The sequence below is a fragment of the Falco cherrug genome, chromosome 7, assembly GCF_023634085.1.
Source record: "Falco cherrug isolate bFalChe1 chromosome 7, bFalChe1.pri, whole genome shotgun sequence".
NCBI lineage: Eukaryota > Metazoa > Chordata > Aves > Falconiformes > Falconidae > Falco > Falco cherrug.
In genome coordinates, this window is record NC_073703.1 from 32,315,561 (window position 1) to 32,334,908 (window position 19,348).

The 19,348-nt window shown below is 44.4% G+C and overlaps 1 protein-coding gene across 1 annotated transcript in view; it reads left to right on the forward strand.

Moving 5' to 3' along the window:
* Positions 1 to 5,165: 5,165 nt before the first annotated feature.
* Positions 5,166 to 19,348, forward strand: part of RTN1 (reticulon 1) — a 120,901-nt gene continuing 106,718 nt past the window's right edge. The window contains exon 1 of the mRNA XM_005439048.2: positions 5,166 to 5,716. Within this exon, the coding sequence (XP_005439105.1) occupies positions 5,527 to 5,716 (190 nt within the window). The 5' untranslated portion in view covers positions 5,166 to 5,526. The remainder of the gene's footprint in view (positions 5,717 to 19,348) is intronic.

Here is a 19,348-nt window from a genome sequence, read left to right on the forward strand (position 1 = left end):
ATCATTAACAGTGAAATTAAATAGCAGCAGACCCATTGGTGTCAGTCAGAACATTTTTCTCAGTGATGACTGGCCTCTGAAACTGCTCTGCCAGGGCTTAAAGAAGGAAGTCCTGTTCCATGCAGCTGGGAATCTCTGACAGGACAAATTCTAATGCTTCTTCTTTTAATAACTCTGGGCTGGGCTCCCAGGATGAGCACTGTAAAAAGAGAAAAAGATTACTGTTCTGAAGATGCTTGTGAACAACACTTGCAATAGCACACAGAGATCCTGCTGCCGCATGGAGGATGTACTTGCAAATAATACCACCAGCTAAGATCATGGGTTCAGGTTCAGACTCCTGGTCCAGTGTCCTCCAGGATAGGGAGTCATTTCAGTAGACATAGATTCTAGAGGTGAGTGCAGAGCCTTTTGGACATAGCACTTGGATGGCAATTCAGCTACCAAGTACTGCTGAAACTAGGCCACTACTGAATGTATCTTGCATGTGCAGAGCTCCCACCTACTCACCTGTCTGCTCTGCTCGGCTGTCCTTCTCTACAAAGGTATTGAAGCAGGGAAGAAGGGGGAAACAGACAGTGTTAGTCAGAGGCCTGGTGGGTATTCTCCTCTCTGACATCTGATACACAGACATACCATGGCTTTGCCTGCTGACGTGGTCAACAGTTTCACTGTTTAAGCCCCTGTCACTGGATTTCCTTGTAAAACTCCCTTTGCAGAGAAACAGAGGTAATCCTCACTGCTTCTAGAGCGGCTGTTGATGTGGAGGGGATGAAGGACAGAGCAGTCAGTCAGGCTTACCCGGGGAAGGCACCACCTTTAATCACATTTCATTACAACTGGAGGGCTAGAGATGCTGAAAGCTTTTGCATGATGTAGGAATTAAAGGGCTAGGCAGGGACTTTATATGCTGCTGTGGTACAGCTATAGCCAGGCAGACCTCAGAGCAGTGAACTGTCCACTAAAGAATGGCTGGAGCTTTGAAAGTGAAGGAAGGTTAAATTGCACAATATGCAGTAAAAATGCTACTATTTGAACTCTGGTATTTTTGAAATTGCCCTTACTAGGCACCCCAGTTGAACTCAGTCTCCCCATTTTACAGCATGTGGTAAGAGATGGTCCTTTCCAGGAGATCATTTTCAGAGCTGTAGTTTTGGACTGAGTACCTGTCTCATCTCTGCAGCTGTTCATTACAAAGGAGAGCACACCCTACGCAGCTGGTTTTCTATGAACTCTCATTCCCTTGCATTACTTCAGCAGTATTTAAGCACAGAGTGCTCTGTGCACTTGCATAGCTCCCCAGCAAGTCCATTAGAGTCTCCATGCTTTTTAGGGCAGGCATGTGCCTGATTTACCCCACAGCATCACTCCAGGGGTTTCCACCTTTCTGTGTCTGAACGAGTTCTGATTGCATGCTGTGGAAGGAAATTCATGCATGCTGACCAGGCCAGTGCTGTCATACACTCCCAGAGGTTTGCCTGTTTTAGGGGAGAAGATGTGAGACATGCAGAAATGGGGTGATCTGCAGTGCAGATGTGGTGAACTGAAAACCAGACTGTAGCTGCTACAGTGCCGTAGTGTTTTCTGTGGGGTGGGGTGAGGTTACTTATATTCATTTTCCTATTTATGTCAGAAGCTTCTTTTCTTTTTTTGCTTTTCTTTTTCCTATTGCATTTCATTTATTCTAAAACCTCAAAAATGCTCAAGGAAGAGGAGATGATTTTTTCTATTGCTGAATCAGTTGATATACCCTTCCAGGTCCTATGCTTTTTCTAGTAATGTTACATCTGAGACCACAATTCCCCTCAAGGTTCAAAGTCACTTTGGCCCGGCAGCATACATCAGCCCCAGAACACAAAGGGCTATAATGGAAAGAGAAGCAATTTGTGTATATAAGTTTTCAGACTTCATGCATTCAGAGACTTATAATTTCCAAAGGGAAGAGTGAGAGAATTAAATACCAATGAGCAGAGAGAGATGAGCCCTGCACAAGTCAGTTTTCAACACAATATAATACAAACTACTGGGAGTTTTTGTAAATTCATTGAAAACAGAAAGAAATCATCTTTGTGCCTTTGTGCCGAGTACTAAACTCACACCTCTCTTAAGCACACATTTGATTAAGTCTTCATCCAGCCTGATCTTCCTGTGGGGATCTTAAAAAAGCCTGTCAAATCTCTAGTGACTTAACCTTATACATGAAAGGCCATGTTGTGCCAAGTGCAAAGTTTTCTGTACAAGCATGCAAAATGGATCGATCAAGCTTTCTGAGTATTGGTGCTATTAATTTATTTTTTTTTCATTCATCCAGGCAAACCAGAGCTTTGCTATCAGAAACATATATACCACACCTGTGATGGTCAGTAGAGGCCCAGTATTTGGATCCAAGTTTTGAAATCAGACCTCTAGTTTCCCACCTGATATTACATGGTGATGAGCGGGGCTGATTGTATTGCATGAGACTGTTCCAGGTCACCTGGGGACTGTACAGGAACTGATGAAATAAAGCACTGGGTTGCACTACAATTGGGATCCCTGGAGCAAAACCCACTTTTTTTTGCTTTATTTATATACTTACCTCTGCTTGTCCTCATTTCTCTTCAATAAGCAGAGCACGCAGTCCACACTGTTCCCTCTAAGTCTTCTACTATAATAAGTCTGTCTGAGTTCGTGCCAGTAGCCCTCAGAGCATGGTAACCTTTTAGGTCTGTAGAAATGCATCATTCCTAGGTATGACTTGGTATATCTCGTAGGGGAGAACATGAGTTAGGTAAATTCATCTCCAGTGCTCATAAAGTGAGCTTTAGGTGTGGGATTTGGCAAAAACTGATGATGACTAAAATCGTATGCGACTGAACTGCAGCAAACGCCATCCTACCTTGATGTAAACAAATAAAGAAAATCCAGTGAGCCTGTGTATATAAGGCAGGTTGAGCACACTGGAGAGGCATGTTTTCACCATTGTTCCATGAAGAACATGGATAATGCTTAATTAATAAATGCTTTATGTAGGGGTTACAGGAGAGTCAGAATTCACAAAGAGGGGTTCAGCGGAGCTGCATGGTTCAGGAGCTTTTTCCATAGTGCTACCCTCAATAAAAAAATGGAAGCTGATACATTTTCTATCTCAGGTGTCTTTGGAGTATGGATTATCTAGAAGTAACTCACAAGTAAAGCTGAATTTGATAGACTTTGTTGTGTGACACTTAACTCTGTAATTGTTTTAACAAAGCAGCTAAATAGGAGATGCCCTGATAGTCTTTACCCTCTGGATAGCCATATTTCAGCCAAGTCATTTGGAGCAGTTTTCTTGTTCTAGCCCAGATGGTCTTGCATGCTGTGTTAAAGCATATGTTGCCCTGAAAGTAAAATGACCTATATAGTAATGTTGATCTTGAAATGGGGTGTGAAGCATAGAAAAGGGAGAAGTGGGGTTTAGGTCATTGTTTTTCAGTAATTAATCATACTAGGAAGCTCAAAACAAGAAGGAAGTTATTGTTGGTGAAGTCCATACTATCTGTTGAGACCTGCCTCAAGTACTAACTCACCAACCTATACCATAGGTTTTCAAGCGTAGCTGTCAGGGCAGGCAGAGCCTCAAGAGTCCATGGGACCTTGTGTTTAAAAGTGCAGTAGATGATGGTATGTCATGAATCATGTTTGCAGAAGCTGTCCCGCAAGACAGCAGAGCTTACAGGGCAGACAGAAGACTGTACACTTGGTTTATAGCTACTTCTGAAGTGTTTTTTCATGACAATATAGAAACAGTCATGTGATTTTTCTTTTTAAAGCCAAATCTTGCTGGTCTTAGCCTACAGTATCTCCACAATAGAACTGTACCATGCAACCCCAGCCAGGATAATGTCTTATTCTTTAAAATCACCCTTACTACTTAGAGCTTGAAATAGCAGAGTTTATCTGAATTCACAGCAGTCACTTCACTTCCAGTGTGATTTGGTGAATCTTGAGCATGTTGATCACACTGGCACCTTTGACTGCAGGCCTCTAAAAGGACACCCCCTGTCCCTGGTGCACCCCACCGTGCTGAGAAGCCCATCTTTGAAGGGCTGTGGGGAGCTGGAACTGAACAGCGTGGACTTCAGCAGCAGCAGGATGGCTCCCAGAAATTGAGCCTGGACTGGAGCAAGGATAAGGGTGGTGATTCCATGAGAAGATAACACACATGGAAATGCTGGAAGCTACTTCTGAGGCTTTTCATCTTGCATTGAGGGCTTACCCTGAATTTCTTCTCCACTTGCCTGGAGAGAGTAGGAACATGTTAAGTTTTCAAAGCCAAGCCATAAGCGTGCTGGAGCTAGAGTGTCCGAGCCATGCCCAGGGGTGCTGTGATCAAAAGATCACAGCTGGAGATCTTTTGCTGCAAAAGGCAAAGAGCCAAATGAGGGTAAAGTCTTCCAGCTGGGGAAATTGCTCTCTACTTTGTAGCTTGACTTGTCACATCACAAAATAAAGGTCCTTCTGCAAGACAGTAGATTCCTCACTTTGACCTGTCAGTGTCAGAGCTCTGTGCAATGCAGGAATGATCCCATACCACCTGACTCTGTTTCCTCATCTAAAAGGATGGCAAGGGTACTGGTTGCCAGTGCACCTGAGAAGTGTCACAGATCCTGCCTGTACTTTCACCTTTGCTGTATCTCATGCCACCTCTGCTCTCACTAACAGCAAGGATCCCTGGCAGTTCACATCGCCTTTGTAAGCATGCATTACCTCCATGAGACAGTGAGCAAGCAAATAACAATGGCACACCAAAAAAACAGGAAAGAAAGAAAGAAAAAAAAAGGCACACAGACACCTGCTGTGAGTTTATTTTGACAAGTGTCATTTAGATGCAATAAGCTGTGATCATCTCTCTGGCATGGCTGCGAACAGAAAGGAGCCAACTGGATAAACAAACCCAAGTGCTGCGGAGCAGAGTGTGGCTTCTTTCGCTGGGTTAGGGGGCTAGCAGAGAGGGGGAGGAATGGGGAGCTTTTAGGATGCGCTTCGCTGGGGGCTGTCTTTCTCCTCTCCATCAAGCCTGGAGGTGCAGGAGGAACCAGTGGCGCGCATAGTGCCCGGTTGCGGCGCGCTGTGGGATCCTCCAGAGGGGAGGGGATGCAGAGGAGGGGGATGCGCGCTGCGTGGGGGGCCGCAGGAGAGGGGAGGGAGGCGTGTGCCTGCCTGGAAGGGGCATTTCTTCCCTTATACACACAAGCTGATGCCTACCCTGCTGAAGCAGTTAAATGGGGGAGAGCAGCAGCCAGGCTGGCAGATTCCTGCCCTGTGATATGCCAGCCACAGGGTGACGCAAGGGCTGGAAGGCTCCAACTAACAAGCCATTTTCACCTGCGTAATAAGCGCTAGTGGAGATACAGCAACAGCAGCAGCAGCGGCTCCGAGTCCCCGCAGCCGGCCAGACTCCAGCACGGCCGCAGCACCGTCCAGCCCTCTGCGGCCACCGCAGCTTTTTCGGTGGCTCCCGCTGCAGCCTGAGAGCCGGAGACCAGCGGCCGCCTTGCAGGCAGCATGTCAGCCCCGCCGGACCCCCAGAACCTGCTGCTGGCGGGCGCTGGGGTGCACTGGGCTGCGGACGGGGCAGACCAGTATGCAGCTGGGGCTCCGCTGCGGGATGGAGATGGGGCTCAGCAGCGGGAACAGCTGGTTTTTGGCTCCGCCAGGGAACACCCGCCCGTTGCCATGGCGACTGCATCCCCAGGTAAAAGGCGAGGGGTACCCAGGGATGCTCAACAAAGGGGCCCTGGCCGCAGCATCTCCTGGTTGTCTCGTTCCTGTCCCTTCCCCGGTTCTTCTCCCAGCCTGACTGCTTGGGAACATTACTAATGAGTTAGTGAGCGCATGTAGGAAAACAGAAAATAACGAGCAATTGCGGCCTTTGCAAATAATAATTTTTGCTGATGTGGGGGAGGGGGGATGCAGGACCCAGCCAAGTTCCCTAAAGCCCTTTGCAGTTTGCTAGACACAGGACATCCAGATTTCAGTCAAATGTTGGAGGGCATTTGATTTCACCTGACTTGATGGGGCTCTGTCCTCATTTGTTGTACACCTGTACACATCTAGAGTGACAGATCTCAAAGGAGTTACTTCAGCTATTCCCCATGCACCTGGAATTCCTGCATGGTCTCATGTTATTTCAACATGGAGCTTTTAATGGTGTGCCTATTCTGAAGTGTTTGTATATTTTCTGCATGCTTTTGAGATATGTCCATTTAATTGTGGACTTTCTGGTTGCAGTTTTCCCCCCCTTTTGCCTTTTTAGGTGTATTTAACTTAAGGTACATTTAGTTTAGCTAAGGTCTGCAGGTTCATTGATTTTCAGTTTACTTTTGGGATGTATTTGATTTTCCTTGGTTTAGGGATCCTTTCTTTAGTGGATGTTTTAATAGCAGGTGTCTATCTATTAATGAACCCCAGAAGGCTTCAGCTTGCAGTAGCTCCTGGTAGAAATATTTTGGAAAAAATTACTCTGTTTCCTTCTTGGTGACACTTCCGTACTTTCCCATTGCTGCCCATCAGAGAACCCAAATAACCAAAGAACCCAGCCTGGGGGAGCTGGTGGATCCCATCTAGATTTCTCTTCACTGGGAAGTAATGTTTCCATTATACAGCCTGACAGCATTAAACTTGTCTTGAGGAAGTTGAGGGTCAGGGCTTGGGATGGGAATCGGTCTCCGTTATGCAATAGCTGCAGGAGCATTAGGAGCTGCGTTTTTGGGCTGAGTCCTTTCTAATCCCCTCCAGTCAATCAGCACAAAGAGTAGCTGGGCAGAAAAAACACAGTCTGCATAACTGCGTGTATTATTCCACTGATACCCATCTGTATGGTTTTTTCGGGGTCTGAGTGTGAATCTGTGCATGTGTATGCTCTCAACATGGATGTTTCCCTGGTGCTTTTCTGACTGCTTGATGCTACGGAGTTCAGTAGTAAAATGGGATCTAATGCCATCGGCTGATGTGGGAAATGTTTTGCTGTTTTGCAGCTTTGGGCAGGCAGCTAATCTGCTAATGTGCTGCTCATTCGCTGATCTGAGTGGTAGGTTGTGAAACGTGACTTTTTACTGGAGAGAGAGAGGCTGATGGCTTGTAATTTAAGGCTGTTCTAGGTGTGGCGTGTGTGTGTATGAAGAGCGGTAGGATTGGGGTCTCCAGGTAAGGGTTGCCTCAACGGTATAATGACATGAAGAAGGGAGAAAGATTGTATTGAGCTTTTGTTGCTCACTGATGGATAAAAATATGGCCATGCTGAATCTTAGCATACAGAACAAAGAGGGGTGGTCTCTTAAATTGTGTAAATCTCCATTAAGTTGAATGATTGTGATACTGCTTACATTTAATGAAGGCTCAGGCTTAACCTGATCTGTAGATTCAGGCTTATAGAATGAAGAATAGAAAGAATGAAAGAAGGAAAAGGAAAAGGAGAAAGAAAAGGAAAAAGAGAAGCAAAGAAATAGTTTTTGGCTTTTGGATTCCTCCGCAAAGGGGCTTTAACATGTTTGTTTGCATGTGTCAAACTGTGGTGAGGTGGAGGCAAAGTAAGCAATACAAACCTTTCTTGGTGTTCGCTAGCTGTGGATTTAGACTGTCAAATTTGCAGTATCATAAGAGTAGTAATGTGTTTTAAACATTTCCCATTTTGTTCTCCCTGTAACAGTAAAGTCACTGTTGTGTGGTTGTGTGTGTGTCTAGCCGACCATGGCAGACAGAGCAGCTTCCCAACCAGTGCAGCCCTGCACACGCAGTCTCCTTTTCTGTTTGTGGCTGCAGCACCTGTATTTCTGTTCCACGTTACCGAGGCAGCTACAGTTCCCACTCTATTCACTAGGTGAAGTAAATAATTTCCCTGTTCTCTCTGTGTGACTAAATATTATTAAGTAGCTGAATATCTAAAACTGTCAAATATTTCAGAATACTCTTTTAATTCTCCTGCTTAGAGGGGGATTCCTGTGTGTTCCTAAGCTGTAGGAATGGACCCAGTGGGAGACTTCAGTAACTTAGAACACTGCCATAAACGTTCAATACTCCCTGTACAATGGGGAACCAGGGGACACTTTAGACAAGGAACAATGCATCCAGACAAGAGTGAACTGTACGTTCTCCAATAGTTTCCCAACACATCCCGTATCTTTCTCCACACCTTTCAGAGCAGTCTCTTTTTGTCAAAAATATGGTTATGCTCTCTGAGGCAAGAGCAGCATTTGGAGACTGAGATTCGCCCAGCATGAAAATAACTGAAAGTAAATGGTGGGAATTTATTACAAGTTGTACAGAAGTTCTCTTATACAACCTAAAAATTTGCAAACTTTCCCTGATCTCGGCTTTTGTTTTAAGTTTGAAAGCCAGCCAGGGATTGTTGAAAGGTTCAGGAATATTTTCAAGCTGGCCATGGGCCCAGCTGTGAGCCAAACTGGCTTTGTGTCAAAACCTTGTGAGTGGTTTCTGAATGATGAAAAGCAATGGGTTTCACTCTCCGTTCTTTGGATCAACCAAAATTAGCAATGATCAGGACTGCAGAAAAAAATTCCCACAAGGAGTGGAGAGCTCAGAGATTTCTTAAGCAAAGATCCCACATCTGCTTCTTCTGCAGAGCTACAAGATCAACTCCAGTAGCTTCTGGGCAGGGACAAAGCAGTTTCTTTTGCTTTTATACTTGGGCCCTGGATTTTAGCAAAAATGTTTCTCCCTCTACTGGGGAGTTCCCTCCTTCCCAAAGATAAATTTGGTTCAGGGTGAGATGAGCTTGCAGGCAGCTCTTGCAAGGACTAGAGACTGAAGCAGTCCTGAAAGGCTGGTGAGCAGTTGCATGTTAGTGAAGAGAGCCCCATGTCACCAAACACACCATCTGGTTACAGATTCTGTTATTTATTTTCATACATCAACAGTGATTAAAATTATTTGAAAATAATTTTTACTAAAAATATTACACAGGCTACCAGGCCTTCCCCAGCATAAATCACATGGTTTCCTTCAGAGAAATGGCAAAATGTGAGAGTGGGCTGTACCTCCACGATGCAGGTGTGCTTGGGGAAAAAGAGGGGGAAGAGGGCAGGAGCTCATACAAATGGTGATTCCTGCGCCAAGGTCTGGGAAGTTTTATGCAGCCTTGTGCACCAATGGGTGTCTGTGGGGTGATTTACAGCCAGCAGTGGTACACCCCTGTGTCCATGTAGCTGAGATTGAGAGAGCTGCCAGTGAGCCCTGCCTGCTGATGCTCATACCAGGATGCTCTTTGCCTTCAGACTGGCCACAGCAGTCAGGACATCCGTGGCAATCCTGGCCTGTTTCCAGCTGCCTCCAAAAGGCAGATTGCTCGTGGGGTGCAGCTGCCCAAAGGAGAGGTGGCCAGTGCCACATGAGGTGGCATTAATAACTGGTACATATCTATGGGGACAGAATGGGATGGCAGATATGGCCTATGGGAACCTTCTGGAACAGCAGCCAGGAGCTGGTTGGGATCCCCTGCAGTGCCTCAGTGGCACCAAAGTCCTACAAATATGGGACTGAGCAGCACTCCTGTGGTATGTGGCAGCGAGGCAAGGTGGGAAGGAGGGACTAGAAGCTGCTTGGATGAGGCAGATGAGTTGAGGAGCAGCCTGTGCCTGCCAAGGAGCCGTGAGATACCAAATCCCAGGAGTGTTTCATACTCTGATGGGTGTAGGTGTAGTGTAGAAGACCATGAGTAGTCCTGGCTCGGGCTGCTCTGTGATGAGGACAAACTCCCTAGGCTCAGTGCTTTTAGTAAAGATTTTTTTAATTCACATGATTTGTAAAGGTCGAGTTTGAAAACATGTGCTGTGTACCCACATGCTCTCACCATGAACTAACCTACCAGCCGCTTGCCAGCAAGGGACTGCAGTGAGGGCTTCTAGCATATAAACCTGTGTTTGTACTGCTAACACTTCACCTGTAAATCTCAGTTTGTTGTTTCTCTCCGGTTACTGGAGAGAGTAAGTTACTCGCAGCTTTACACCTCAACATGAAAGAGGTTTCTGATGAATTTCAGGCAGCTTGAGGGCCCTGTGGTTCATCTGGGTGCAGAGAAGTGGGTCTTAGTATGAACGTCTGCACTGCTTGGGTTTGGCACTGATGCTTTTTGGGGATGTCAGAGCACAGCCAAATGCAGCAGGTTCCTCAAGGCAAACAGCTCAGCTGCCCTTTGTGGCCTTCCTACCCCTTTCCAAGTATTGCTTTAGCAAGCTCTCCCTCTCCCTAAGCATCCATGGCAATGTACTGCTCAAGGCCATGTGCACTGTAAAGGCCAAGATCCAAAACCTGTTTTTTCAAGTTGCTGTAGAAAGAGTCTTGCTAGTGTGGATTCACTGACCTAAGCATATACCACAGGGGAGCCTAAGCAGCTATTTGGAAATACGTCCTCAACTGCCAGGCAATCTTGCTCAGATTTAGCTGAGGCCAGATTTAATCTCACTTTGGAAGAGTATATATTCATGCCAGTTCTCTTATTGACATTTTAGTCCTTCCTGATTTAGATAATTGCATTATTTTTTTTCTCTCTGCTCCCTGGATTAGTCCCTCAAAACCTCTCACATACTGGTTTGAATGAAGGTAATAGAGGTCATTTGGTGGAGGCTATTCCCATTCCCTGGGGTTCTGTGAGTGCAAGCAGATTTTGCAGACAGGGACAGAAACACAGTAGATTTCTCCTTGTATCCTGTTCCTGTAATTCTCGTGAAGCTTGACGAAGTGGCCATTTCATCACAGCCCACAATCAGTCACCTAAATAAAATTCCTGTTGAAATACCATCCTTGATTCCCACTTGGGTAAAGTAGGAGCAACAGCTCCTATTGGGCTTCTCCAGGAAGTTGTCTGCACCTCAGGATGAAAAGTATTATTGGAGGTACATAAAATCTCCTGGTTTAAAATCTGTGTGGCAGTGTAGTTCTCAACTCTATTACAGATTAAAATGCAGCTGTCTTTGCCCTTTTCCCCACAGGGATGCAAGTGGCTCCATCCCTGCTTTGACTTCCATGCTGGTGAATTTTCTTCAGCCTTCAGGGCAGCAAATGGGCTGGGGAAGAGAATGAGGCAGATGAAAGAGTGGAGCAGTACCAGGGAGAGTGACTCACCTGCCTTCTTTAAATCTTCATCACTCTGTAATGAAATGTTTTATTTATAGGCAAGGAACTGAGGAGGAGAGGTTAGGAAGGAGGAGAACAACAAGGATGGGGAGAGGCTTTGGATGTCCCAGTTGAAGCAGGCATTGGGTTTTGCCTGTTACAGTATTTCCTGGGCTGTGAGTCACTACTGGTGTAAGGGTCCTGAGAGGTACATTTGCCTCCTTTTTTTCTGCAGCTCTGGAAATGTCATTTAGCGACATGATTTACATCTTATTTTTCCCCAAAAAACTGTTGTGTGCAGTACATGCACACTCAGTGCGTGGTCTCAGTCTGCCTGGTGACAGTGACCCCAGCAAATGCCTGGGTGCTGCCTCTGGCTCAGTTCTCCTGGAAACGTTTGGGCAGATCCCACAGGTCTGTTTATCATGTCTTGGCAGACTGTCCCACAAAAGGATGCCGGCCCAGCTGTGTGGCCTGGATCGACCCGCAATGCTCAGGACTAATGTTTGGCTCTGCTTTAGGCCCTGAGACCTGGTTTGGCCTGAAGACCTAATTATTTTGTGCATGTGTGTTTTGGCTCAAAGTTCCTGAAATACCCAAGTTGGTGCTGCAGGTCCACATCATCAACAGGGAATGGAGGTTTTTAAATGGATGCGTTCTTGGGAATTTGCCTCATTTTCCCTCCTGAGTAGTCAGTACCTCTAAAATGGGCCAAGTATACACTAAGCCTTTTTACTTTCTAATGTAGCGTTTATGTCCTTGTGTCTGCTTTTCTTGTATTCTCCTACTGCCAGATCATGGCTACTTAGAAAATTCTGAGTTCTTGTTTTTCTTGGGTTGTTTGTTGCTTTTTTCAAAAGAAAAGAAGGCCATCACATTACAAACCATGTTTCAAATAAAAAAACCCCATTATTTGTAATTAGTTTTCTAATTTAAGGAAAGTAAATATATGTGCTGCTGTAGACTTGGCATGATTCAGCACTCGGGAACACACCCTACATTTAGTATTCCTGTTTTTTAAGACACGTCTGATTTATGGTCAGCCTGTTCCTTCCTTTAAGAAACCCTGTATCTTCAAGAGTGAGAATAAATTCTTGGTACTCATCTGCAAGACAACACTCAAAATAGAGGGTACCTTAATCACCTGTTTCAGTCCTCCTTGTTTCAATAAAGTATTTAAGATCCTAATTACATGGAAGATGAGCGCATTCTTAACTGCTTAAAAAAATTAGGATGTTCTTAAGCATATGCATAAAAATGATCATATGTTTTGCTGAATTTAGGGATAAATGAAGTAGAAGATACATCATGGATAAACTGGCTTTATTACCCATTAGACCAAAGTGCTTCAGGTCACTTGTGTGTAAAATGGAGGCACTAGCACTTACTTCTCTCGTTATAGCACTGTGAAAATCAACATTTAAAGACATTGAAAACTTGGCATGAAAATCATTATAATGTTGTTGTTTATTTTGTTCTATTGTGTGTGTCCAGGTGAGACTAAAATGGAAATGACTACAGCCTTTATAAGCCTGTCTCTTTCAGCTATTAAGGTGTTATCTCATAAACATTGGCTTTATACTTTAATATTCCTCAAAATTGAGTTTTTCCATCGTTATTTAAATAGTAGCTGTTAAAAGAGTTCTTTGAGAGTATTTCTTTCACTGCTGTAATGAGATGTCTGCTCTTGATACAGCCTCTAATTATCACAAGATCTAGTATCAGAAAAGGTAGCCAGTTCTTTAGAGATTACTTTGACACAACTGCCATTAACAGCTGCAGCATTCCCAACATCTCTTTTGCGTAGCAGTGACTCCCTTACTGGATGTGGTGCTGCAGCAGGGTGTTTGCTTGGGTACAGGTGAGGATGGAGCACTGGAGGATGCTCACTGAAGGATGCTTTCTGCATCAGGGTGGCTGCAGACCTGCACAGTTATGTCAGCTCGAGGCTTTACTGTGCCATTCAGGACATGAATTATGTCTTATTCTTCACAGTGCTGAATTTATTAACTGCAGCTGTTTTATTGTTGGTAGCTTTAAAGACATTGAAGGGCTTGTTAACTGCAGCCAGTAAAAAGTGAATGTATGGGGCAGCCTTGTCCATGCTCCCAGTCCCTGGGGATCATTGTGCTTCTCTTGTCTTTCAGGGGTTTTTCTGTGCAAATACCAGTGTTTGTCTCGGACACACATGTGGGCATCCCTGGGTGAGCCCCTTGCCCAGGGAGGGGGAACTGTGGCACCAGGGCTCAGCCTCTGGCCATGGGACCAGCCAGGAGCCTCTTGCTGCCAGTGCTGGCAGTGCTCTGTCACCCAAATACAGCCCAGGGTGACTGTCCCTTACCCCAGCGAAACACACTTCATTAGGCGCATTGCAAAGCTCCAAATGTAGAAGTTACAGATCTGGATGATATCCCCAGCCTTTCCCTGCCTGCACTGCATTAGTCACTGGCTGTATGACCAAACAGCCTAAAAATCCTCACCCTGGGCAGGCTCTGCAGCACAGCAGTGCAGAGGGGGGCTGCAGACAGCCCAAGCTGTCAGAGTGTGTACTGATTTTCTTCTGCTGAGCCTGGCCCCTTACACACTGCTCCCAAAAGCACTTGGGGGCACCTGTAAAGGAATTGCTGGAGAGACAGGCTGTGTTTATGGCTTGCCATCAGCAAGGGAGTTTTACTATTTATAGGCCTAATCCTGTCCCACAACTTGGAGGTAGTAAGCCTGGTGCAGGGAGGATGCCTACACCCACAAAAGACAGCATTTTGCATGCCAAGGAGGTGGGGAGTCCCTCACCCCATATAGGTCTGACAGACACACATAGCCAGCAGAACAGCTCTGTTTGGAAATACTTCCAATCCCAAACTCACTGGCAGGCCAACGGGCTAGATCCTGAGAAAAGCCTAAAAGTTGCTTTAAGTCTGCACCGCTGCACAAGCGTTCACCGGTATTTGGGTCAGCTGCATCCCCCTCCATGTGCGAGGAATATGCACCGAGGCCACAGCTGGGGCAGGAGGTAAAAGCCCACAGCAGCAGGCAGACCTCGGGAGTACAGTGTGTCATCTCTGATCTACGGAGCAGCATACCCATGGGCTTTGTACAAGAGTGCAATGAGGTTTCACAGGTACCATCTCCACTGTCTAGTGATGTATGGAGGGGTCTGAATTCCAGTAAGTCTTAATTAGGTCTTTCCCTTGATGTCCTTAATTTAGAGGCAAAAGAGTTTTACTTGCTGCTCATGTGCGTAGGAAATGTTTCGCATTTCAGGGTATTTTAATTCCTGTTGACTTCAGCAATGAAGCGCAATGCAACACGCTGGAAATTAAATGTGTACTTCAGCTGAACTTGAGGCTTAACTGCACTGTGTGCAGGTGTAACTGCATGATATAAACAGTAATCATACAGTGTTTGCAGACTGATTGAAGTGAAAAGGGAAATGCCTTCTTCTGCCTCTTATAAAAGTTATAAAAATGTGTATCCCAATTTTGCTCACCATTTTTTCATCTTCTGGTTAGTGCTCATCTCTGTCTTAGGGTGTACTGTCTGCCAGTTTGCTGTGTTTTTTTCCTTTTTTATTACAAAGTTTTGTATCTTTGGTAAAGATCATTGACCAAATAGGTTGCTCTAAACTGCAGTATTGCTGTGCACTAAACTTTAATTGAGACAGTTGCCTTTGATGTGGGGCTGACTTAAAGCTGAGGCTGACTGCTCCCTTTTGCAGTTTTTGCAGTTCTTTAAAAAGTCATAATGCAGCATTCATGTTGTTACTGTTTTCTCCACTGCTGTAGCAAAAGTATCGCTATGGTTGAATATAGAATTGATTTCTGAGAACCTCCTGGTTGTCCTGAAAGTCCGTGTGTATAATCTGTGATTCTCAGACAGTAATTAGTTTGTAGGAAATTGTGTTGGGCCCAAAGGCGCAGCTCCAGGATGATGTGTGAGACTCCAGAAGTCCCAGAGGAGTCAACCTCCTCTGAACACATTGTTTATGAAAGAAAATAGGGGTTCGCATCCTCTATGCAGTAGCTCTGTTTATCACTTTGACTAAGCAGAAATCCTTATACCAAAATGGCTGGTAAGTGGCATCTTGATTACAGGCGAGATAGGATTTGTACATCACTGAGCAATTTGGAGTTAGAACTTCAGTAGGTGGTATCTAATTCTCTACTTAAAAAGTTTCATGTATGTTTAATGTGGGTATGTTTCATATAGGATTGAAAAGTCAAGCAAGCAAATAACTGGTCACATGCAGATGTGGAGTTACTAAGTAAGAACTGATTACTTTTATGTGAGTGAATTAGGAACTCTGCCTTTGAAAATGCATACCTATCTCTGCTGATGCCAGGAAAAAGGACCGAATTTCCTGAAATTAAAATTTTTGAGAAACTTGCCATCAGACAAAAACATCTTTTCGCAAGAGATACATGGATTAATATAATACTTAAAAAATAGTGAAATCTTAGAAATCAATGTATATATTTTCAAATGATTTCCATATCAATTCATGCGTTTCACCTGATTTGTCTAGCAGCAGTGTTTAGAAATGTTCCTTGTCTACATTTGGTTTTATAGTAGGACATTTATTCCAAATACACATACATTCCATTTTAAAAGTACTAATTCTGGTCTGCAAAATTAATTCTCTATTCTGTTTTAGAATTGCCATGTCACCCACATTTTTTCTGTTTTTGTTTTGTTTTTTTTTTTTCCCCTCAACCCTAAACAATACCACCGGAGATTACAGTGGATCATCCGAGCAGCTATCATAGTAAAAACAAGTTGCCATTTTGGGATTATTTTTTTTTCTTCAAAGTCTTTCTGACATTAGCCTTTGTAATTCAGTTGCTGTGTGGTAGAAGTTCAGGGAGCTAAGGAGAAAGGCTTGGGGCTTTATGTTGTGTGAAATATATGCAATCTCTTCTCACTTTGAACGTGGTAAACAGACCATGTATAATCCCTGGAATATTTGGTAGATCTGCCAAGCCATGAAGACGGCATTTGTAATATTTGTTTAGCTACATGTATTTTTACATAGTTGTCCATCCCTATGCCATCCCAACTGTATTCAAAAGCAACCTGAGGAGAGAGGACTGAAGAAAGAGTGAGAAGAAAATATATCATTCCCAATAGTTTGGGCATCTCCCCCTACACCCACCCCAGCCCACCCTGCTGTTGCTTTCTAATGAGTCGTTCTTCTAACCTACTTTAAATCAAGCATGTAGAATGCTAGATATTTTGCAGATGAATCATACTGTGCAATGTACTTATGCATATCTGCTGTGCAAGTACATTGTCAGCTTGTATTTGATAACCTATCAGCAAACAAGATTTTTTTTCTGGAAGCTTGGGGTACTAGCATTGTTCTCCAAGTGAGAATAATGCAACCACTGTTAATAAATCAACCTAAGTCAGAGGATGTCTCACCACTCTCACTGCCTCCTTGATTAGCATTATCCTCAGAGGTATAAATTAAAGAGGAAAATATATAATCTGGGAAGCCTTCCAGCATCATCTTTGAAAATGTGAGCTCAGTGCTTTGCTGAGATTTCTTTGGTAGAGGAATGCTAATAGAAGTGCTGAAGATGTGCTCTGATTGCACCGTAAAAAGAGTAGGAAGAAGCACAGAATCACTTAATTTCTTTTTCCTTTGTCATCAAGATAAATTCTAATGTGATCTGCACAGGATGAATCTCAAACTGTTTTTACACAGTTCTGTGAACTGATCCCAGAAGTGCAGCTTCAGTCACTCCCTTTTCTACTACTTGTTCTTTTAGTCTGACATCTGCATAAAATATGTTACATGTTTTCCCATGTCAGCCTGTAGATAATTGCCTGCAGCTGTTAGCAGTGAGTGGACATGGTCCCTCTGCTATATTGGTCAAAGCTTGAGCTTCAGCAGTAAGGATTTCAGGAATTTCTTCTGACTGTTCCTACAAGGTGTCATCACAGCTGGGTGGTAACTCCTGATGCCTCCCTCCCTGCCAAGGGAAGAAAAATGTGCTGCAGAATGTGCTGATTTGCAAAAATAATCACAGGGAGGGTTTGATTTTAGCAAAGTTCCAGCTGTGCTAAATGAGCAGAAAAGGGATTTTTCAGCGTATCAGCAACATCTTAGAAATGGAAATGCCACATCCTCCAGCACTTTCTTAAGGAGTCAGTTTTCCCCTTCCCCTGTCCATAACCCACTTGGGACTTTGGTATTTACTGGAACTAGGAGTTTAGCAAGACTGTAGTACTTGGAGCCTTGCTTCATAGAGTCTGTGTTTCTATCTGCTCTCTTGGCCAGCTCCCTGCCAACATTATCCTTTGCTTTCCAAAGAGATGGTGAAAAGCGCAGAATGCAAGACTAAACTGTTGGTCCTCAGGTTGCGTTTTGGGGAGGCATAAGGAAGTAGACACCTTTACTACTATTTTGCTGATGTGACAGCTGATGCACAGTGGCATGAAGGATCTTAAAGATAGTCCCCAGCACTTGCATTTGAACTAGGTCTGGGTCTGTGGAGGCCCAGGTTGTGCCAAGCTGCTCCAAAGGGGACTCGGCTTCATCATCAGTGACTCAGGTTGTGGGGCCTCTCGGGCTGAGACTCCAAAAAGTCATTCCTCTCTCCTAAAGAATGTAGGGCAGCTATTTTTACTTAGGTGCGTGAAGATAGGTTTGGGGGTTTTTTCTGCCTGTTTTTCACTTTTAAATTCATATTAAGGATCCTTAGTTATGTTTTACAAAGGCATTCACCCTTACAGCTGAACAACACAGAGGGAATACTATGCATTATTTGCTGTCTTTACTGACATTGCTAAATTTGCTGAAGTGATGTGTTTCAACATTTCCAAACATTTTTCCTGTGGAGCTTTCTCTTCCATAGAAAGGTTTTCTGTTTCCCCTTGATTTGAGATGAAAAGAAAATTGAAAATAATATGAAATTTTCCCACAGGACAGAATTTCTTTTGCAATAGCTCCACTTCCAGCTAATGTCAGGAAAAACACAAACAACTACAGTCAGTATGCTTAATTTCAACCCTGAGTTTACGACTTACTCTTTGCCATTGCTGTGTGCTTGAAAATACCCATTAAATCCGAGAGCTAGTACACTAACAAGTAGGATTTGTTAGCACCTATTTAATACAGTCAACAGGAGCATGACCTTGGTTCTCTGTCACTGGTGAAAATGAAGTTGCCTCCTGGTCCAGCCCATCTGATTACTGCTAAACTATAATACCAAGCAGGTTCTTCTCTCTTCATGGCAAATAACTTTGCTATCACTGTGGTGAAGAAGGCATGAAGCCAACAGCATTCCCCAACCTAGCAGCTTCCCAGCATCCTTGGATTCAAATAATTACATAGTGTGACTTGCCTATCGGTGCTGAGCAAGGGAAGGAAAGCCAGTGAAGACAGCAGATCTGCCTCTTTCTTCTTGGGTTCTATACAAGATAACTTATTTTCTAACAGCCCTTCCCTTCTCACTTTATGTGAGCAGGAAAGCAATGCAGGCTCCTCCATGAGCAAAAAGTGAAGTCTTCAGAAGCCATCATGTTCCCTTTCCAAACCCTGCACTTTGAGCTTCAGTGACAACTGCTTCCTCAACCTTGCTGTACTGTATATCTTAACGAGCATTTTAGAAAAAACTCAGGGTGTTCCAGAAGTTTTCAACCAGTTTCAGACTCATTTAGCTGGATGGTGGAAACTGCCAGAGCAGGTAGGATCAAAGGCTTCCCAGGAGTCCTCAGCTCCTGCCTGCACCCAGCACCAGGTGCCCCCGGCTTTTGTAGCTTTTAGAAATGAAGCAGCTGGATGTGAGCAAAACACTATGTTGCCTGCAGTGTTGTTCACTCAGGTTTCTGGTCACAACTGCTCTGCTGTGCTAGGTGCAAGCCAGTTTCTGAGAAGAGTTAGAGAAGCTGGTTTCTAACCTGGTTAGACAGAAAGTTGAGAGGGAAATGGGTGTTTGCTCCTGGTGCTTGGGACAAACAACCAGGAGAAACGAGCTACACTAAAAGCCAGTGTAGTGTTCAGGCTGGAGAGGAGAGGAGAGGAAGTCAGGATGGAGGGAAAAACAAATGGTAAGAAAAAGAAATCCAAGCTACTTTCTCAAGTGGTGGATTTCTCAACAGTTTATGATGTGAATTAGGTAGTGTCATGCTTGTAGTGGCAGGGGGTTAAGCTTAGAAACTCAGCAGGTGCCTTCTGGTCCACTTCTGCATTCATGAGCTTTGGAGATGGACTTTCCTAGCAAAACCATCTCCCTCCACCCTTTGTTTAGTTGAA